The 21889-nt window shown below is 38.4% G+C and overlaps 1 protein-coding gene across 3 annotated transcripts in view; it reads right to left on the bottom strand.

Moving 5' to 3' along the window:
* Positions 1 to 21889, bottom strand: part of LOC145692726 (sarcalumenin-like) — a 173549-nt gene that overhangs the window by 147863 nt on the left and 3797 nt on the right. For all 3 annotated transcript variants that reach the window (XM_081768153.1, XM_081768151.1, XM_081768152.1), the window contains exon 2: positions 18499 to 18656. In XM_081768153.1, coding sequence (XP_081624279.1) covers positions 18499 to 18613 — 115 coding nt within the window. In that variant the 5' untranslated portion in view covers positions 18614 to 18656. The remainder of the gene's footprint in view (positions 1 to 18498; positions 18657 to 21889) is intronic.

Consider the following 21889-nt stretch of genomic DNA (forward strand, 5'->3'; position numbering starts at 1 on the left):
AAAAAATTCAAGACAATAATAGAAACATTACAATTCTCGTCTCGTTTTCAAGACGATAACCGAGACGAGACAAGAAATTTGACGAATCTCGTGACACATACTACTTCACCCAAGTCTTAGATCTCAAGCACTGTATTCGTAATATAAAACTATTAATTGATAAAGTGGTTGAACAAACACAATGAAGAGGATGTATCAACATTTAAAGGTACGCAGGTCATTACACAATACACTTTAATAATAAATATGGTTTAAATGTTGCTATATCTCACCCTGATAACTTTTCAGATGATAACTAGCTGAACCTGCGCTCTCTAAACAGCGCATCATTCACATATAATCATAAATCTCCTTGTTATTCCTCATATCTGTACATGTCCCTTTGCTTGCAGACACAAGTGAAAGACGTCTTGATAAAAATCGGTAACAGATACCATAAAGGGGAGATTTTTTTCGATTACTTTTTCAATATCTCCAACCATTTGCAAGATTTGAGCCTACTTCCGGTTGGAGTTTTTTAATTCATGTATGATCAGTGTTTTCTTTCTTCTTGCATGCAGTATGTAATAAGCAAATACATTACAGAAACAATAAATTATAATGTCAGTGATATGTGGTGTTCATTAGGCAAAACACCCCAAACAATAAAGATTCAGCTTATACTGGAGAAATGGTGATCCTTCATTTTCATTATAATTTGGACATGAAACAAACGCCTGAGAGATATGTAACCCCTGCATACAATCAGGTGGTGTTGGGATGTATAATGCGTAGGATATGATGCTTTAGTTTTTCTTAAATTTCAACACTTCCAGTGTAACCGTAAAAATGCAATAAAGAAATAATAGCCATGATTTTTAAATATTCAGTTAGAACTGGACAATTTACGCAAAATTTGAAATTGATCAGTGAAAACGTCATCTTTCTAGAGCCTGTAGTTTCCGACATCTCATTATCGAAAGGACTGGTCACAAACATATAAACGTCCAGAAACGTATAGTTTAAAAGAACTGCAAAGATAGGAGCACAATTCATTTGAATCGATTTTGGAGAAGATTTATTAAAATACAAAGGCTTTGAACAATAATATTAAAAAGATAAACTTTATGAAAAAGATCCATTTAAATTATTTATTTACAGTACACATACTTTAAAATATTTGTCTTTATTAAAGGTGAAATCACAAATAACCGTAAATCAAAGGTTTTGAAATCAAAAGTTAAGAGGTTGGAGCTCTGGCGTTTTTATTGCTTTTGTAGCATTTTAATAGATAGATAAGGGGTCGATAAAGTGTCAAAACGAGACGAGACGAGTGAAGCTTTACTGATGTGAGCCAATTCATTGTACAGTGCGGTTCAAAAAATGAAATCTTTAAGTTTTACGTCCCAAGTTTATGCCAGTTAGGCTAAAGGACACGGTGATGATGAGAAATGAATGAAATGGTGGAATAAAGAAAGTGGGAGGAAATGGGAGAACCCCGGGGAAACCCACGAGCACGGTGTTTGTCCACCACAAAGTCCACACAGCGCGAGATGGGATCGAACCAGGGACCCCAAGCACCGGAGGTGAACGCTCTAGCACTGAGCCACCGCGCTCCTCAGGGCGTTTCAAAACGAATATCGGAAAACGTAATAAGGCTTTGTAGCATTTAATATAACTACTCGATACCTTACAATTAAAAATACTACATCAAATGAAAGAGCAATTTAAACAGTATTGTACGCACGCATGCGCTGTTTTCTCTGTCTGCCATTAGAAAGCGCTAGTACTAAAGATAGCAATTAGTGAAAGGAAACTTTTGTGTTTTACATTTTACAAAAAATTGAATATGCAGTTACAGTACAATCGTCTGTGTGAAGAATTTTAAGGAGATGCTATGTCCTTATCGTTTGTAGTTGCTACAAGGTCTAAAGCCTATAAACTACAGTCTTTGTGCCAACTTTGCGAATGAAATGTTACTGGATGACGATGAAGAATTTCTGAACCATGTCTTTTTTTGTGATGAATCGACATTTTACCTAAGTGGCGATGTGAACATCCATAATATTCACATCTGAGGGTTACCAAATCCCCACGAGATGGTACAGTTGCAACGAGACTTCTCTAGATTCAATGGGCGGTATTCAGAGAGAATGGTGGTTAGTCGATGGTTAGTCATAGACTAGTTAGTAAGCATACTTTTTACTACGGAAGGTGCACCCAATTGTATTCAGAGTCTACTTTGAGTAAACTAAAATGATGATTTGGGTATGATTAACTTATATAACGGAATGCATCAGGTGAGAAAAATAAATGTGGCAACTACGGAAAAGTAAATGAGCACATGCGTAATCTTTAAAAATGAAAATAGATGAATTACGAAATCCGAAATGTTGGGTCGCACGCTAAACCGTGGATAAAAGATTAGCCTCTGCTCTTGATTAATTAGTCACATGTGATTAACTTCGTCAAATTCTACATCCTAATCAGAGACTCTGAATACAATTGTGATAACCATCCGTTAGTCAACACCGTAGTATGGCGTTAATCAGACTTCAAAACGACTCTGCATAATTCCCAATGAGTTTTGTGACATATCCCTCACCTGTCGACTCGATGTGTGCCATGTGACGAATGGTGCTCACATTGAAAACTGTTTGAGTTGCTCTTTCATTTGAAAAAATGAAATCTCCGAGTTTTACGTCCCACGGTTATGTCCGCTAGGCTAAAGGAGATGATGAGAAATGAAAATGGGAGAGCCTCGAGGAAACCCATGCACCCGGTGTTTGTCCACCACAAAGTTCACTTGGCGCGACCTGGGATCGAACCAGGAACCCCGTGCACCAGAGATGAACGCTCTACCACTGAGCCACCTCGGCCAACTCTTTCATTTGATGTATGGAATGAATGAATGAATGAGTAGGGGGATGAATGGGGACGTCAGCAACGAGGTTATATGTCCCCGTCACGATGAACAACGTTGCTCAGGACTGCAAGATAAAAACAATTACATGCTAAACGAATACAGTTCAAATGAACAAACAGCTGCTAAATGAAAAGAAAAAAATAAAAAGCTCAAGTGGAAGATAAAAGAATAAATAAGGTAAAATTTATAACAATAACAATATACAGAAAAAGAAACAAAAAATGAGTGAAAATATAAAAATTTAGCAGCGATAAAACAATCACGATAGACTAAAACAGCTCAGAGAACGTGAGCAACCCCAATATCAGATACGAACTGAAGTACCAGGCTAACAACATCACGATCATCCCCTAAAGCACGGATAAGGAGACAAGGCAGTTCGTAACGTTCTTTGAGATCTGAGTATTCAAGACATCAACAAGAATATGCTGAATAGTCAAGGAGACTATACACTCCTCACAATACGGACGGTGTAATCCACGCAACAAATAACTATGCGTCAGATGAGAGTGTTCGATACGCAGACGCGCCAGCAGCACTTAATCTCGACGACGGGAAGAAGACGACGTACGCCACTCTCCTAGGAGCGGCTTAACTGCGTGTAATTTATTCTCAAGTGCCTGGTTCCAATCCGCTTGCCAGTAAGAGCGCATCAGAGTATAGAAATGGTTTTGAAGATCGGAGCAAGAAACGCTATGCTCCAGTGCAACCCCGGCCAAAGCGGTGTTCTTGGCAGCTGTGTCAGCATGTTCGTTTCCCCGGATGCCGACATGACCCGGCACCCAGCACACAACGACGACACAACCCTGTTGCTGCAATTGATGGCATCTCACAAGAATGTCTTGCACGATAGGATGCGTACTGAACAAATTCTGTAGACTCAGAACCACGCTCTGAGAATCGGTGCAAAACAAGCACACGGCGTAAAGAAAGCGTGAGAGCATGGTTCAAGGTAAGCTTAAGTGCAATTAATTCAGCAGTAAACACGGAACACAGGCGATGCAAATGGAATTCTGAGCTGCTCTTATCGTTGACAAAGGCACAGCCTACAGAATTTCCATCCTTAGAACCGTCCGTAAAGAACATTAAAATCGGGACACTGATCTAACAGTGCAGCAAATTCCTGCTGGTACACCTGGGAACTAGTAGCTAGTTTCGAATGTACAGACAATCATGGCGAGGTAGGCAAAGCAGCCATGGTGGAACAGCACAAAAGTGAACCAACGAGAGGGGGCCACACGAAATCGTCAGCGAGGAAACTCTCATACGCCCGGATGTACCATGGACGTGTTGACCGAGGACTGCAGCATAGCGCTCCTACAAGGTTGGTCTGGAATACAGCGCACATGCGCAGAATAATTAAGAAGTCTCCTGCGACGATACGCTAAGGAAAGTTCAGTAGGGTCAACACAGAGACTGACAACGGGACTAGTACGGTAAGCGCCAGTAGCAATCCGAATACACAGGTGATGCACTGTATCAAGTTGTCGCAACAGAGATTCACGAGCAGATCCATAGCCAATACAGCCATAGTCTAACTTGGACCGAATTAGACTACGGTACAAACGAAGCAAAACAGTACGATCAGCACCCCATGTGCGGTGGGAAAGGACAAGAAGGAGATTCAGAGCTCGAAGACAAGAGTACTTAAGATTCCGAATATGTGATGCCCACGACAAGCGACGGCCAAAGACCAGACCCAAGAAACGGACAGTATCAACGAAAGACAAATGGGTGCCATCAAGATACAAGTCCGGGTCAAGGCAAGTACGCTGCCGGCAAAAGTGAACACATTGGGATTTCTCGGTGGAAAAGCGAAATCCCGTCTCGTTCGACGAGCAAACAATACGATTAAGAGTCAGTTGATGCTGGCGAGTAATGCCACGAAGGTGGCGGGAGCAACAGAAAATGGCAAGGTCAACATAAAGCAGACCAGACACAGGAGCCTAGATCTGCGAAAGACCGCTGTTGACGGTGACACCAAACAACGTGACACTAAGGACACTGTCTTGTGTAACATTATTTTCTTGCACAAAGCGCTCTGAGAGACTAGATCCCACACGCACTCTAAAATGTCGGCCGTGAAGAAAATTCGTAATAAATTTTCCCATATGCCCACGAAGACCCCAGTCATATAACTGTTTTAAGATACCGTAACGCTAAGTGGTGTCGTACGCCTTTTCTAAATCGAAAAATATACCAACAACATGTTCTCCGTTGAGAAAGGCGTCCTGAATTTGACTCTAGAGATAAGCGAGATTGTCAATAGTTGAACAGAAACGACGAAATCCACTTCGAAACTTGCTCAAAAGGCAATGCGATTCCAAATACCACACCAGGCGCTTGTTGACCATTCGCTCTAGCAGCTTACAGACACAGCTCGTGAGAGCAATAGGTCTGTAGCTCGTGGAGCTAGTTGCGACTTTTTCTGGCTTCAAGATGGGAAGAACCAGGGCCTCACACCAAGTAGGTGGAAAAAACTCCTCAACCCAGAGGCGATTATACAGCTGCAATGATGCAAACTGAGGATCGCGGGAGAGGTTGCGCAACATATCGTACGAAACACGGTCAAGCCCTGGAGCAGTATTGGACGATTCGCGGAGAGCAGAATCCACCTTAACAAGCGTGAAAGGAGCGTTATAATCCTCACGGCTGGCGGTACGGAAGTTGAACCGGTTTCGTCCTAGTCGAGAGCGTGAACGAGCAAATGCTGATGGGTAGTGAGTCGACTCAGAGGCAAAGTGGTGGCCCAATATGTTAGCGATCTCTGAGGGATTGGTCTCTAGAACACCATTCACATTTAAAGCTGACACAGGAAGTGAAGAAGCATAGTCGTTTAGGAAGAGAACCCAACGCCATACAATAGACATATGCATGCCACTACTGAGTGACGAAACGTAATTCTTCCAGCTTTGGCACTTCGAGATTTTTACGAGACGTCGAGCCCGAGCACGCAGAATGCGGAACTGCTGAAGTTATTCGGCAGTCGGATGACGAGTAAAAGTGGCAAGAGCAAGCCGACGAGCCTGGATAGCCTCACGGAGTTCCGCAGACCACCAGGAAACACGCCGGCGGGAAACGTCGCCACCGCATTCTGGAATGGAACCATGAGCAGCATCAAGGATAGTTTGCTCAAAAGCCTCAGCCACAACAGCTACAGGGAAATCATCACGACAATGAAACTCACTGAGCTCATAGAATTTACGCCAGTCAGCACGCTTCAGATTGAAGCGGCGGGGGGAAAATGAGGAGGAACAGGGAGACCTTCAACAACCAACGGAAAGTGACCACTGCCACAAAGATCGGGATGCACTCTCCATGTGAAGGACGTCATCAGACCAGCGCTTCACATGGAGAGGTCGATACAGGAATGTGTGCCGTGGAGAAATGAGTAGGACTGCCATCATTAAGGATGAGCAAGCCACTCTCCTCAAGAAAGTTCGTTACCTGACGGCCACGGTCTTCAGTGCGTACAGAGCTCCACAGACGATGATAAGCATTAAGATTTCCAACAAGCAAGACTGGCGGCACAAATTGATGGAAGAGCTGAAGCAGATCAGCGGCGGTAAAGACTTCTGAATTAGGAATGTATAAGGAACAAATGGTAACCGGGCGAGGGAAGCATACTCGCACCGCCACTGCTTGCAGCCGAGAAACGATGTAAGTCTCACGAGAATAAAGAGTATTGGAGACATATATGGCCACGCCGCCAGCAGCGCGACCAAGCATCTGGTTTATCACATTGATATGTAGTATAGCCAGAAAGGAGGGAAGACTGAGTCGACGTAAAATGTGTTTCCTGCAAACAGACGAGAGGTGAGTGGTCAAAGAGAAGTTGTTTCAATTCCTCAACGTGACTACAAAAGCCGTTAAGGTTCCATTGAAGAAGCGCCATAATACAAGAGATCAACGTTTTAAGCGAACATTCCCTCGGGGACCAATCACAGTCCACTCGGTATCCATCAATTCGTCTTCCACCATGTCAGCTTTCAGAGAAGCTGTAGGTGGCTTGCGAACTGGGGTAGATTTCGTCTCTTCGGAGAGAGAACCGTATACTTGAGCCGGCGGATATGCTGGCTAAGTTTAAGGCCAGAGATATAGGATGATCGGCGAAGGGGAGGAGTACGCCGAAGACCACCACTAACAGAAACACGGGGCGTTTTCATAGGTTCGCTTGTCAAGGCAACTGGGGTCTTTGGAGGAGAACGATTCTCAGGGACAAGGTCCGTATGGGTGGAAACGTCATGCGTCTGGGTTGCAACATATTTCCAAGAAGTAGCTGCAACCGTAGCAAACGGCACAGAAAGCGAAGATGGAATGCTTCGTTTTAAACGATGCTTAGCATCAGCAGTAGAGATTTTTTCGACAACCATTAACTCCCGGATACGTTTCTCCTGTTCAATGGCTGGACAGTGCCGAGACCAAGCAGAATGCTCTCCCTTGCAATTAACACAAAATGGCTTGGTCGCTGTACAGCGTTCCGCACCATGACTACCCTGGACACAATTCGCACAAAGAGCAGCACTCGTATTACACGTCGTGCTGGTGTGCCCGAAATGTTGACATTTAAAGCAGCGCATGGGACTGGGAATGTACGGAGCAGGGTTGGGGAAAACCATGGTTTTTATTGAAAAAAACAAAAAACCAGGTTTTTTGTTTAAACCCGGTTTTTTTGGTTTAAATAATTTACTCTATGTATTTATATTAGATATGGACAGAAATTAGTTTGTTTCGCCTTGGTGTTATTATGCAACAACAAGGTTATGCTGGAAGGGGTCACATAAGATTAAAGCAGAATCCAAACGGCTCCTCGACTTACATCCAAGAGAAATTGTCCTTTTGGACACGAAACCGGGACTAATTGGTCACAAATGCGATTGCCGACTCACTCACGAAGGACTCCTGATAAAAATACGTTGTACTAATCTTTACATAGGCGTACTTGTTAATATAACTGTCAAGAGTCATTTCAAAAGGACAAAAGGATAAACAATTACAGAAGTAGAATTATATATAAATCGGGAAACTCCCGCCTTAGCCATTGGGAAAATCCTGTTATTACTTTAAATGTATTTGTATGTAAAATTTTAAGATTAACATATCGTAATCACTACGCTAAAACTGAGGTATTAAATTACAAATTTGGTACGTAAATATCATTCAATGAAATTAAAACAAAGTGAAATCCAAGTTGATGTTGGAAGCTACGTAGGCAGTTGAAAAATTTTGCCAATTTCTATCAATATATTTAAGCAACCTTGGCTTCTTTATAAAACAATAGGCATTCATTCAAGTAGAAATGTATAATTTGGTTTCATTTCGTATGTTTAGGCTTAACATTCTTATGAAATACCACGGTTATCACGGAGAACACTTTCGCTTACTGGGACACCTCGAATCGCTACTTGGCTTACACTTGAATGATGGGTTGTGGTTCAACCAAGAATTGAACACGGGACCCCTTGATTAAAAGGTGAAAAGTAGATAAATGTAATGCGGATGGTTTGGTATGTGGAAACGTCACCATTAAGTTCACACGATTTAAAGCATTTTTATTTATTTATTTATTTTTTTGTCTTGTTTTGTTTTGTTTGTTTGTTTAAACCACCTTGGTTTAAACCAGCCAACCCTGGTGTTAATATACAACAACCGGGTTATGCTGGAAGGGGTTACATAAGATTAAAACGAAATCCAAACCGCTTCTCGGCTTACATACAAGAGAAATTGTCTTCTATTTGAACTCGAAACCGGGATTAACTGGCGATATGTCTGCCAAATCACTCACAAAGAACTCCTCATAAAAAATACGTTGTACTGATCTTTACATACTTGTTAATATAATTGTCAAGAGCCATTTCAGAAGGGGAAAAAAAAAACAGTTGCACAAATGAAACCATTATACAGAATTACATATGGACAATTTCAAAATATTGCAGAGTACAGAAGAACTAATTTAGTCCAAGTTAGTTTACTACGAGTTTTATTAGTCCAAGTTAAAGAAATGCAACGACTAATTTGCATATCAGCAAGAAAAGTGAATAAAGATACGAATTAATCTGAGTCAACTTTGGTTCTGACCCATTTATACATAAATAGATACCAAAGATATTTCTGATTTCAATAAATGCCTCTGGTGGGGTTTGTATGACCCCCCCCAAAAAAAAAAAATTCGGTACTTCGATGTATTTTACCAATAGTAAACATTATTAAAACGAAACAATATTTAGAATTTTCCTTTGATTGCAATTGCATAACAATAATAACAAACTATAAAGAAATCACAAAAGAAACATTCATAAACTTATAAAAAAAACAAAAGTTGCTTTTGTAGCATAATCTCTTTGAGTACTGAATGAATTTAGGTCTGAATATAATACGAATAATATATGGGAGTGAAACATGATAACCCACAAATGTATGTTTATCAAGATTTTACGAACACTTACACTTTTACGGACATTTTTTTTTTTTTTTTTTTTAAACAGGTGGTTTAAACCAAGGTTTAAACCAGCCAATTCTGATACGGACGGATTTTAAGTCGGTAATAACCAGCCATGACGTATTCGGGAAGCGTGGGCAAACTGAAAGTAAGAATCTGTGTAGCAACAAGTTCACCTGACTTCTTACTTTTAATTCGAGCTACGTCTACAACGTGTTGATCTGCAAGCTCCGATTTAATCTTCTTCTCTCTGGCATTGAGAAGGTCCCAACAAGATATGACGCCGCGAGAGACGTTCAGTAGACGATGAGGTTCCACTGTAACGTTCACTGGTCCAATTGCAGTCAATTTACGTAGCTTCGCTGTTTGCTGCTCATCAACGGTTTCCACCAGTCAAGTGCATTTCGCAATTTTTTAATATTTTTCACCTGCCCAGCATTGTAAGTAGTAACTTTATGGATGACGAAAGGGGACAAGCACTTGATACCATTCGGACGGTTGGGTTCAGCATTGGCACTATCAGCATCTTTAATTACAAGATATCTTACGACGGGTGTCGCGATACTTGTCTTTTCTACATTATCAACATCTGGAGTGTTTGTCTCATTCTCGCTACATTTGGGCTTTTTACGAGAGGGTGAGCCTGGTCCCGTTTTAATAATTTTGGTACACATATGATATAGTTTTTAATTGAACATCTATATAGAAAAAAAGAGGTGTGAACACACACCGGGGCGCTAGCGGGGAGAACTTTACGCTACCCCCTGGCAATCCTCTCGGCACACCCACAACCTTAGGATCAGCGTGAGGCAGACGCGGTCAAGGAGAATGGGAGTGCAACAAACCATTCCCGTCGACAGAAACGCGTGGCCCCGGAAAAGGAAGAAGTAAAACAAAAGGAAAGAAACCTGGCCAACAAAAAGATAGATCCCTACCAGTCCAGAAAGAACAAAAAACAAAAACGTGCGGATTTTTTTTTATTTTTATCTTTTTTTATAATTTCTAGTTTTGCAATTATATATATATATATATATATATATATATATATATATATATATATATATATATATATTTCAAAGACTCAATACGCCGGACAACGCAAACACTGGACGCACACAACAGTAGGCCGGGTGGGTGCACATCCTCCTCAAGTGGAGGAAGACGTCTACTAGACCTTCCTCTTCCCGACTTCCATCAACCATCCGCGAGTCCGGTAGCGGTATTCGCGAGAGAGCAGTAAGGAAGATGGCGAGAGGCGCCGAGAAAGCATTTCATAGCACGGCTTCCACGCTCTATCGACCCAATCAAATGCGTAGACATTTATTTATGTGTGTGTGTGTGGGGGGGGGTTATGTGAAAGATTTAGTGTTTACACCTCTTATACCAGCAAACCTGCCAGAACTGCGAGCCCGCATCAACAATGCTTTTGAACTCATTTATAGGGACATGCTGCGCCGCGTATGGAAGAACTTGATTTTCGGCTTGTCTGTCAAATCACTAAGGGTGCACATATCAAATATATGTAATTGTTAACGAAAACTTTTTGAGTTTTTCTATGTGTGTGAAAAAAATTGCCGCAACAGTAATACAGTTATTATAGAGCTGTGAAATCGCTCCAATCATTTATAATAATCCTTGTATATGTAAATAAGTAAGTTCATTAAGATTAGTATTATTTAATTGTAGAACGAAGAACTATGGGTCCTGCAAGTTGATTCCAGTCATCCTCTCCATTCTATGCTACATCCAACAGCTCAACCATGGTATTACATGGAGAACATATCCTCCCTACTCTCGTGAAATAAGAAAAGAAAAATAGAAAAAAATACGTTATTTTTTAAAGCTTCGTGGAGACTAAATTCTACAAGTTTTGTTTTATTACAACATACATTATGGAGTATACTTCGTGTTCCCCTTTGTGTATGTAAATAGATAAATTTATTTCTCTGGTTTTGATAGCTATGGATACAGCAAGTTTGGCTCCAACCGTTCCAGTCCTTCTAGCCTAGACCTAATGTCCAAAAACCCAACCGAAATAATTTTGACAGCAATCGGTAGGTTTGGGTAAGATAGTGTCCAAATTTATTAATGTCTTGCAGTTGCCATTTGCTGTGTTTATGAGTCAATAAGCTCACCATAATCCCTGGGTATCTCTTTCTCAAACATTCGATTCCGCAGATCGGCATCGGTCCCCTCCCTTCATTCGTCTGTCGTTTTTCTATAGAGATAACTTCTGGACTCAAATGTATTAAAATTTATCTTTGGATTTCCCAATAATCTAATAATTTAATTATCAATCTATTTTTATTATTATTTAAGTATGTTAAACAAACTTCACTGGTTTTGTGATTTGTCTCTGACATTTTATTAAATTTGATCATATTGAAATTATACAAATTGGCTGGTAGAAAACCCTATTTAAGACCTTAATAAGGGAAAAAATGAAATGAAATCTAAGTTTTACGTCCCATGATTATGCCGGCTAGGCTAAAAGGACACGGTAATGATCAGAAATGAATGAAATGGTGGAATGAAGAAAATGGGAGGATATGGGAGGACTCCGAGAAAACCCACGCACAAGGTGTTTGTCCATCACAAAGTTCATTTGGCGCGAGCTGTCTTAATAAGGATTCACTGGTGGTTGTTTAGTGGTCCGAACATTACGATTTATGTTCAGATACATGAAGAGAATCAATAAACAGCACATTTAAAATTCTAACGGAAGCCATTTATTCTTAAGAAAAGTGCAGGGACCTTTACCTTGAACTTCAAGTTCAAATATATGTATATGCTTTGTCGTAGAGATGCAAAAAAAACGGCATTTTTGAATTGATAGCTTTTTGCGGCAAAACGGGAATTTTGGCTTTTTTTCATTTTCATGATTTTTTTTTTTTATCTAAATAGCTCTCTTAAAGTATACTCTATAGTTTCATGACCTAAATGCCATATTTCGCTCTGGAATTCACCATTATGATGGATGGAGCACATGTTTTATGAACTGAAGTAAACAAAGTGTGTAGTATTTGAGGGCAATTTAAGAGGCTATTAAACTTTAACTTTTGAGTTACCGACATTTTTTTCTCCTCTAGATCATCTCATTTTTAGTCATCCGTGTTTCATTTCTTCGAGCTTAGTACTCTACCTTTTAGTACATAGTTAAACTTACGTTTTTTCAATATATCCGTCAGAGCGTAGTTGCACATTTATTTTATACTGTAGGGTTTAGCAATAATCTTCCGGATACAACTCTGAATACAAATTTATACAAATAATCAGGAGCGGATTTAGAAACGTATTTTGAGAGGTGTTCCGCTGATTAATGTTTAGTTTTTCTAAAAATTCCTAATTTTTATTTGGGAGGAGCTTGAAGTTTGTGAGTACAGGCATAACAAATATTTCGTTTCGTTTGTATATTCAGCAATAATTTTTCGGACACAATCTTGAAGACCATTTTATACTGATAATCAGTGACGGATTTAGAAAAGTATTTTTTTTTTTTCTTATTAATGTTTAATTTCAAACATTCCATTTCTATTTGAGGAGAGCTTGAAGTTTATGAGTAAAGGCATTACATTTAACTTGTTTTAGACATTCCGTAATTTCGGAGTGCAGGCTTCAATTCGAAAGACATCCCCACCCTAACCCCCTTCGCAAATCCACCACTGCTGGTAATTAGTAATAAACCCATCACTGCTGGTAATTAGTAATAACAACTATTTTAAAACAATAAGAAAGGAAATCGGCCAAAATTCACAGTACACGTACTATCTCTACATTCACAGATGGAATTAATAAAACCTTTTGTCAAAATGATCGAATGACGGGTTGAATCCCGGACTTCCCGATAGAAGCGCAAAAGCTAGCCACTCACTCATGTTTCTTGTGCAGTTGTGTTTAACCCTATGGCCTATGGAATCCGAAGGTTCAATACTGCGTTCACAAAAGCTCTCCATTGACTTCTATCCTTACCCAATTCGATCCAGTTTCTACACTGTATTCCTATTTCTGCGAGATCCATCTTAATATTGTCCTCCCATCTGCGCCTAGGTCTTCCTAATGAAGGTTTTCCGATTGGTCTTCCAGTTAAGACTTTGAAAGCGTTCCTACTTTCTTTCTTTCTGGCTACATGACCTGCCCCCCTGAGCCTCCTAGACTAGATGACCCTAACGATGTTTGATAGACCATATAAATTATGTAGTTCCTCGTTATGAAGTCCGTCATTTCCCAATCCCGTTTCTCTTGGGTCCGAATATTCGTCTCAGGATTTTATTCTGAAATATTTTCAATCTGCGTTCTTCCACTTTTGATTTTCCTTATAGCATACTCCGGAACAAAGCTGAATTATAATTACGATAACGCATCTGCTTGTTTCAGACTATTCTCGATGTGGAATCTCGCATTTTTATACTCGGATTTAACTCTGGAATTCATTTAAACACAATTTAATTACCAAACTAGCTTTTTTGATATTCCGAATTCTGTAAGAATGTTGTACAATGTTTCCCTCCTAACCGAGTCGTAAGCCTTTCTAAATCAATAAATAGTTGATGTACTGGGTAATATATTCCGATTTTTTTCGAGTATTTGTCGAATGGTAAATATCTAGTCGATATTTGATCGATTTCGCCTAAATCTACACTGATAATCTCCAATAATTTCATCTGCGTATGGAATCAATCTTGTTACTAGAATGTTAAGAGAAATGCCTCGATAATTTTTACAATCAATCAATTTTGTCTCCTTTCTTGTGAATTGACTCCTTTCTTTCCACTCTTCTTAAATGTATTTAATAGTTTTTCTTTTTTGTATTAAAAAAAAAAAAACTTTTGCAACGATATGTTGAATTCCTCTTGTTAAAAATTTAGAAACCTTCAGGACTGGGTAAAACGTGATAGTGGTTATATATTCTAGAGCTTAGGAAACCACACGCTCAGATGAACAGTCTATTTCGCATATGTTTCATGAACAGAAAATTCGGTACTTTCCCGATTCTGAACAAACTTAAGGAACAGTCAGTGCATTACAGAATTAGGAACATTACCGATTTTGCGAATTCGAAGCACCTGATTGGTGGTAACAGATTATCACATATATGATCAATCAATGAAAAATTTGTTCGAAATATTCATACCATGTATATGACAATTAAAACTTACCTGAAAAATTTCAAGAATGTACAGAACCATCCGAAACGAAAAGAGTATTATATAAATGTATTTCTTTCATGTTTTTCTTTATTTTATTTGAAAAAGAGGGTGTGTGTTATTTTGAAGTAAAAATACTACATACAATTTTGCTAGTTATTTGTGCATATTTAAAAAAAAAAAAAAGTACTCACTTTTGTATATAAGAGGTAAAAAAAAAAATATTATACAGTACAGAGTGTTTCAAAACAACACTGACAACGTTTGGGAGGTGATTCCTGACACCAAGATAAGACGAAAAGTATAGACCAACCTAACCTGGATGCACAAATGCTTCCTTTCGGAGTTACAGGCTGCCGAAAACGTGAAAAAAAAAAAAATGAATTTTAAACGTCCATAACTCTAATACTATGGGACCTACCGTAGTCGGGTCAAGACTTCACTTAGAAACTAGTAGGTACCCTATCCAAATATCCATATTTCAGAATCCTGCAGTACTTTCGCAACGATTTTTATAAAAGTAGTTGGTGAGTACTTCAAATTATATGCCGTAGCCAAACTGACTCTATAAAAATTGTTGCGTACCTTATAATTTTGAGACATGTATTTTTGGATAGTGCACATATTAGTTCCTAAATGAACTCTTGACCCGACTGCGGTAGATCCCATAGTTTTGGAGCTATAGACCTTTAAATTTCATTTTTTCAAGTTTTCGGCAGCCTGTAACTCCGAAAGGAAGCATTTGTGCACCCAGGTTGGTCTAAACTTTTCGTCTTATCTTGGTGTCAGGAATCACCTCCCAAACGTTGTCGGTGTTGTTTTGAAACACCCTGTATATATTGGTTAATCCTTTGGAATTCATAATGTAAATATGTTAAGAATTTAAAAAAAAAAAAAAAAAAAACTTTTCGAAATTCACGGTTCATTTTAGAGGTTTTATATTATTATCTGCAACAACCACTAAGTAAATGAGCTTTGTGTTGTAGAAAAACGAAACAAAGTCTCTTTTATCAATTTAAAGCACAATTTTGAAAAAAGCTCAAAATTTCCCAAGCAAAAAAGCGAAGCAGAAAAAACACTTTTTTCCAACAACAAAAAAAAAAAAAGACTGATTTTTTTTTTTTTTTTCGAGCCCTTCCATCTCTAGTTGTGTGTGTCTGTATTTTTGCTTGAGAAATAGCAAAATTCTGCTGCTTCCAGATTAACCATGAAAGGTGCGGCATCAAACACTTTATATAAAAAAAAATTAAATTAAAAAAAAAAGATCTGAAGCAATCTTGACTGACGAATTATTTTAGTATGCCGGTGGGGAAGAAAGACTCCTCTTCAAGTATTGAGTTGGATGTGAAGCGGGAGGCGAAATTTCAGAATCATAAAACGTTAGTATTCTAAATGTACCTTCTATATCAATAACTATAATCTAAGATAAAAGAATGTAGGTTTATGTATCAAACGGAAATTTATATTGGGGTGCCTGATTTCCGCAACTGAATTCTAGGTCAGAAGAAAATTTTTTGGAGTCCTGCTAATGACTGTTATAAGGCACTCAAAATTATTGAAAGCAAGCAATGTAAGTCAGAATTAGAATTACGTATATAACTGACTGACCTTATGTACACTCATGTCCAAAATTATTGTCGCATTTCTTTAAATATGTTGTTGTAGGAATATAATTTGATAACGAATTCACCCGGTATTTCTTATAATGTTAGTATGTGTATAAACGGCATAGACATGTATGTGGCAAATTTCATGTCAAAAGAGCAGTAAATAGGAACAATAAAACGAAAATAAAACGTTTTTGTCCATTTACAAACATTTTATTTTACTCATTCTAATTTTCGTATTTATAATTCTTTTCCTATGAAATTTACCACAAATATACATTTACCCGTTTATACTCATAGTATAAGTATTAAAAGTACTCTGCAAAATCGTTATCAAATTATATTCTTATAAGAAGACAGTTATGGATACCGTCAAATGGGGTGAATAGAAACATGGGGGTGAATAGAAACAAAACTCCCAGATTAGTTTTGGATTTATCTGGACGATAAATTAATCAAGAAAACTGAAATTTCTTAACATAGTCTTATACGGCTAAAGTGTCCAGGGCAGAGACAAAATGTTCTACTGAGTTGGGAACACTGAGGTAGACGGCAGTAGCATTAATGTGTTACTGAAATCTTACACGGTATTTTAGCGCTCCTTAAACTTTCTTGGTAAGTATGACATTTTCATATTTGTTGCATTTGAACATATGCCTATTTTGTAGTTTGTTGTTTCATTTACTGACGTTCATAGTAAAAGTTTTCCTTTTGTAAATTATTTTTAATCAAAATTTAACTTTACTGGGTTATTGTTATGATTTTTAATTAGTGGGGTGAATAGAAACACTTCTTGGGAAATTCTTGAAATTCCTCAAGGAGTGGAAAATTCTTGAGGAGCAGAAAAAAGGACCTGATAGGAATGTATCAACCATCTCTAAGAACAAATTTCCAAGTCTTCTGAAAAAAAAGTGTGAAACTGAAGGAGGAAAATATCAGGGCTGGATTTGAAAAGTGTGGAATTTTTCCCCTTTGTCGAGACCAAATACTGAGGATGTTGCCAAGAAAAGACAATGAACGAGAAGAAACAGAACAGCAAAAGTCATCTCAGGCTGTAAACCGTTCCCTTATGGATCTTCTCAGGAGCATGAGAGAAGATGAAAAAATTAAATAAGGGAAGAAGAGAGTACGAATAGATGTTTCTGGTAAGAGTTTTGGTTTGTTTTCTGAAAATGATACATTTTCATCAAATCACAACGAAACTCAACCTACCTTTGTATTGTCGGAAGAGGAGAAAGACAACACTCCAGAAGACATTTTAGACGATCACGAACTAGATGATGGTTTTCTAAAGCTGGTGATTTTGCTGTGGTAAAATGAGAAGCTAAAACTCGATGAGACTATTCAGCACCCAAGTGCGAAAATGGGAACATGATGCATATGTGGGAGTGTTTTATAAGAGAGCACATAAACAATGAAGTTTTCAGAACGAAACTGTTGGGTTTTATTAGGAGTTCGTCAGCGCGCTTTAAGTATATGATAACTTTCGGGCCCCTTCGTGGCTAAGCGGTTAGCGTACGCGCCTTTGGCGTGGGAGACCCGGGTTCGATTCCCGGCGGGAGCTCATGTAGTTCTGATTCTACGTTAAAACAGTAGGTCCACGTCTCATATAGCCTCGCTGCTGAATGGGACGTAAATCTCAAAATCAACTCAACTCATGATAAGTTTCCCTGATGATTTCAGTGGTTTAAATCTTATTCAAATATCATCAAAACTATATGGTCGTTTATACCTATATTGTGCATTGTATTGTTTTATAAGTTTGTAACTTATGTAATACTGGTCTTATTGAACTAATATCTTGCAGGTATCAAATAAATAGTTCGTTTCAACAAATACGCTGTTTGTTTTTTACCTTTCCAATATATAAAAGAAACAACAATGAAAATAAAGTAATTGTTTCTATTCACCCCATGGGTAGGGGTGAATAGAAACATTAAGAAAAATCAAGGTGAAGAAAAGTGGAGTTGATAAATTAATATGACGTTTACTGAAATTCATTAGCATATTAAGACCTTTCTTTTGGAATAATCTGATACGCGAAATCTTTAACATTAACAGACTTATATTCTCATATAGCCAAAAATGTGTTTCTATTCACCCCATTTGACGGTATGCGACAATCATTTTGGACATGAGTGTACCTATGTATTTACCCACGTGAAATGATTGCAAGAGCCGGTCATGTTCCTTTGGTCAGTCTTTCGATGAACGATGAGCACCGACGTCCAAGAACTCACATATTTAAATGTTCATATATAATACTACAAGGTCCTACCCCTTAAATTTACGGAATAGCTATATAAAAGAAACACCTATTTTTTTATAATGACCCTACGACTAACTTACTACTAATAAACATATGAACATATTGATACTTATTCCATTTCCCAGTTCGCTTACCTTTGTCTGGATCAGTGTAAAGATTGTGGCACTCTCTCAGAATCCTTTCGTTGATGGTAAGCGTTGCATGGTCCATTGGGTTGGCTGCCTGCCGTGATTTTACTCTTCCCGACATGTTCGAAATTCCTCGCACACAGCATTCACATTCACTTTTTCTTCTGCAACAAGAAGAAGGAAAAATAATAAATTACAGGTGATGGAAAGAAAAGCATCAACAAAGTTTTTGAAGGCAGTTCAAAGATTTTCCACTATATTCAGAACAACAACAGTTTTGTGTTTGTAGGGACAGCTAAGCTGTTACTTTTATTGTCCCAAGTTTACTTAGTTACTGAGTTTTAAGTTACTTAGAAGAAGGTCAAATACTTCACTCAGTTTACATAGGCATGTTTATTTTGCTGAAAAACTGGACGCGTTGTTGCACAAATATGAAATAATTTAAGCATATACTGTAATACTATATTTTATCAAAGAAGAAATAAATAAATAAATAAATAACGGATTATTCGCCTGTAGTACGTTATACTATTAATGAGATACCGCTCTCGTAATGATCTTAATATCAATAAAATTAATAGTGAAATTTCTCTCTTATTTATGATAAATTTGTTCGAAACATAAAGAGTACAAATTTACAGAAACCAAACCTACTTCACCTGAACTACTGAAGACAAGGAAGTCTTCCGTAATCGGACTGAAATACTTAATATGGAAGAAGTTCCTAAGAAATCGAAAGCACTAGTTACAGTGCCCATAATTAAGAAAAACAGACTAAAAAAAATATCGAAGAATTTTGCAGATATCAACTTGCTGAAGAACTTAATATTTCAGTCTTCTAGGAATACGAAAAGGTTAGTACAATTTTTATTCTTCTAGCTTAAACGCTCTTCCTTGTCTTTCTTTCTCTGTCTGTCTTCCCCCCCATTGTTACTTTCTCGTCCAATAGTCCTTCCCAAGCCATCCCCCTCCCGGAGATCCGAATGGGGGGGATATTTTACCTCCGGAACTACATTTTGACCTGCGAAAGACCATTGTTCATATGTTCTCTTTTTGCTGCCAGCAAACTAGGGAAAATAGAGTGGTGGTTTCCCGTTGCCTTCCACCCCGCAGTATCCCAGCCGTTAAAGTCACTCTGACCACGCCTGGGACTAATGTCCAAGTTGCCGTACCAATCACTATGATTTCCGCCAACTTGGCTACTGGAAAGGAAAAATGAAGGATCTAGTAGTGATACAGACATATGCACCGACGACTTCTCATGCAAATGAAGAAGTAGAGGAAAATTATGAGAAAATAGAAGAAATTATAGATAGGGAGAAGAAGGGTGCATGCATAATTCTAATGGGAGATTTGAATGCAGTTGTGGGAGAAAAACAGGAAGGTAGTATCATAGGCAAATATGGTTTAGGCGAAAGAAATGAAAGGGGAGAGGGACTGGTGAATTTCTGTAGACAGAATTCACTAGTAATTGGGAACACTTGGTTCAATCAGCACAAGAGAAGAAGATATACATGGAAATCACCAATAGACGGCGGAAGATATCAGATAGACTATGTTATGATTCAGGACAGGTATCGGAATAGCTTAAAGAACGCGAAGACCCTTCACGGGGCTGATATTTTCTCTGATCATAATCTTGTGCTGGCCGAAGTAGATATTCAACTGAAAAATGTAGGCAGACGAAAAGTAGGTAACAAAGTGTTGAATACTGAAAAGTTGAAAAACGAGGAAATAAGAAATCTTTTCGTTGAAAAATTCGAAGAAAAATGTTCAAACGAGGAAAGGATAGGCGCAGGTAGTAACATATTAAACGTTGCTTACAGCAGGCTGCAGAAGAAGCAGTAGGTTACCGCGAACACAAAACTGCTAAAAAAAAAACATGGGTTACAGAGCACATGTTGCAGAAAATGAGGGAGAGGAAGATGTGGAAACAGGTTGATACAGAAGAGGGCAGAAAGATGTACAGAAAGTTAAATAATGAATTACGAAGAGAAACCGACAGAGCGAGGGAAGAGTTTTACAAAAGAAAATGCGAGGACATAGAAGAATTAGAAAGAGCTGGGAAATATGAGGAAATGTACAAGGAGGTGAAATCTATGGAATTTCGGAGGAAACAAGGGGGTATTATGATGGCAGTAGAAAATAAGAATGGGAAGGTAGTCAGCGAGAGAAATGAGGTCATACGAAGGTGGAAAGAATACGCTGAAGACTTATATGAGAGTAGGGATAGACCGTGTAGCCTAAATGTTGAAGTAGAAAATGAAGTAGGCGAGGATGATAAAGGATTAAGTATTCTTCGGGATGAGTTTGAAAAGGCTATATCCGAGATTAGGAATGGAAAGGCAACCGGAATAGATAACATACCAATCGAATTCATTAAAAATATAGGAGACAAGGGAAAGAAAGAATTGTTGCGACTATGCAATGAAATATATGAAACAGGAGAATGGCCAAAAGACTTTCTGGAAACGATCATGATACCGATGGCTAAGAAATCGAACCCAAAGAGATGTGAGGATTATAGAACTATTAGTCTCATATCTCATGCAGCTAAAATTCTGCTCCGAATACTGAATACAAGGTTATATGGAAGAACAAATAAAGATGTTGAGGAGGAGCAGTTCGGGTTCAGAAGAGGCAAGGGCACAAGAGATGCTCAATTATTAATGGCGATCGGTGAAAGATTTATAGAAAAAGGGAAAGAGGTGTATGTTGTATTTATTGATCTAGAAAAGGCTTTTGACCGCATGAATTGGGAATTGTTGTTGGGAGTTCTAACAAAGATAGGGTTGGAATGGAAAGATAGAAGACTCATAAGAAACTTATACATGAACCAACAAGTAAGTGTTAGGATAGGGGAAGAACTGAAGGAAGAGAGTGCAACTGGAAGGGGAGTTCGACAAGGATGCTGCCTTTCGCCAACACTATTTAATGTTTATCTAGAAAAAGAGTTTACATGATGATGATGGCATTTCGGTAGGAGGTAGAATGATTAGATGCATAAGATTTGCAGACGATATGGCGCTTGTTGCAGAATCTGAAAAGAAAATCAATAAAATGTTAGAAAAAATGAGAAAGGGCTTTGAAGAATATGGGATGAAAATAAATGTTAGAAAGACAAAAGCCATGTTGATTGGAACGAAGGGGTCTGTGTCAAATATAAAAGTAGGAGGGGAGAAAATAGAACAAGTGGTTTCGATACCTGGGTAGTATTCTTAGTAATGACATGAAGTGCGAACGTGAAATAAAAGCAAGAATAGGAATGGTGAAAGAAGCCTTTAGGAGGAAGAAAAGTCTGTTTTGTGGGACCTTGAATAAAGAGTTGAGAAAGACTCATAAAATACTTCGTGTGGAGTGTTGTACTGTATGGGGCGGAAACGTGGACATTACGTAA

The sequence above is a fragment of the Thermobia domestica genome, chromosome 8 (genome assembly GCF_964235325.1).
Source record: "Thermobia domestica chromosome 8, izTheDome1.hap1.1, whole genome shotgun sequence".
Lineage (NCBI taxonomy): Eukaryota > Metazoa > Arthropoda > Insecta > Zygentoma > Lepismatidae > Thermobia > Thermobia domestica.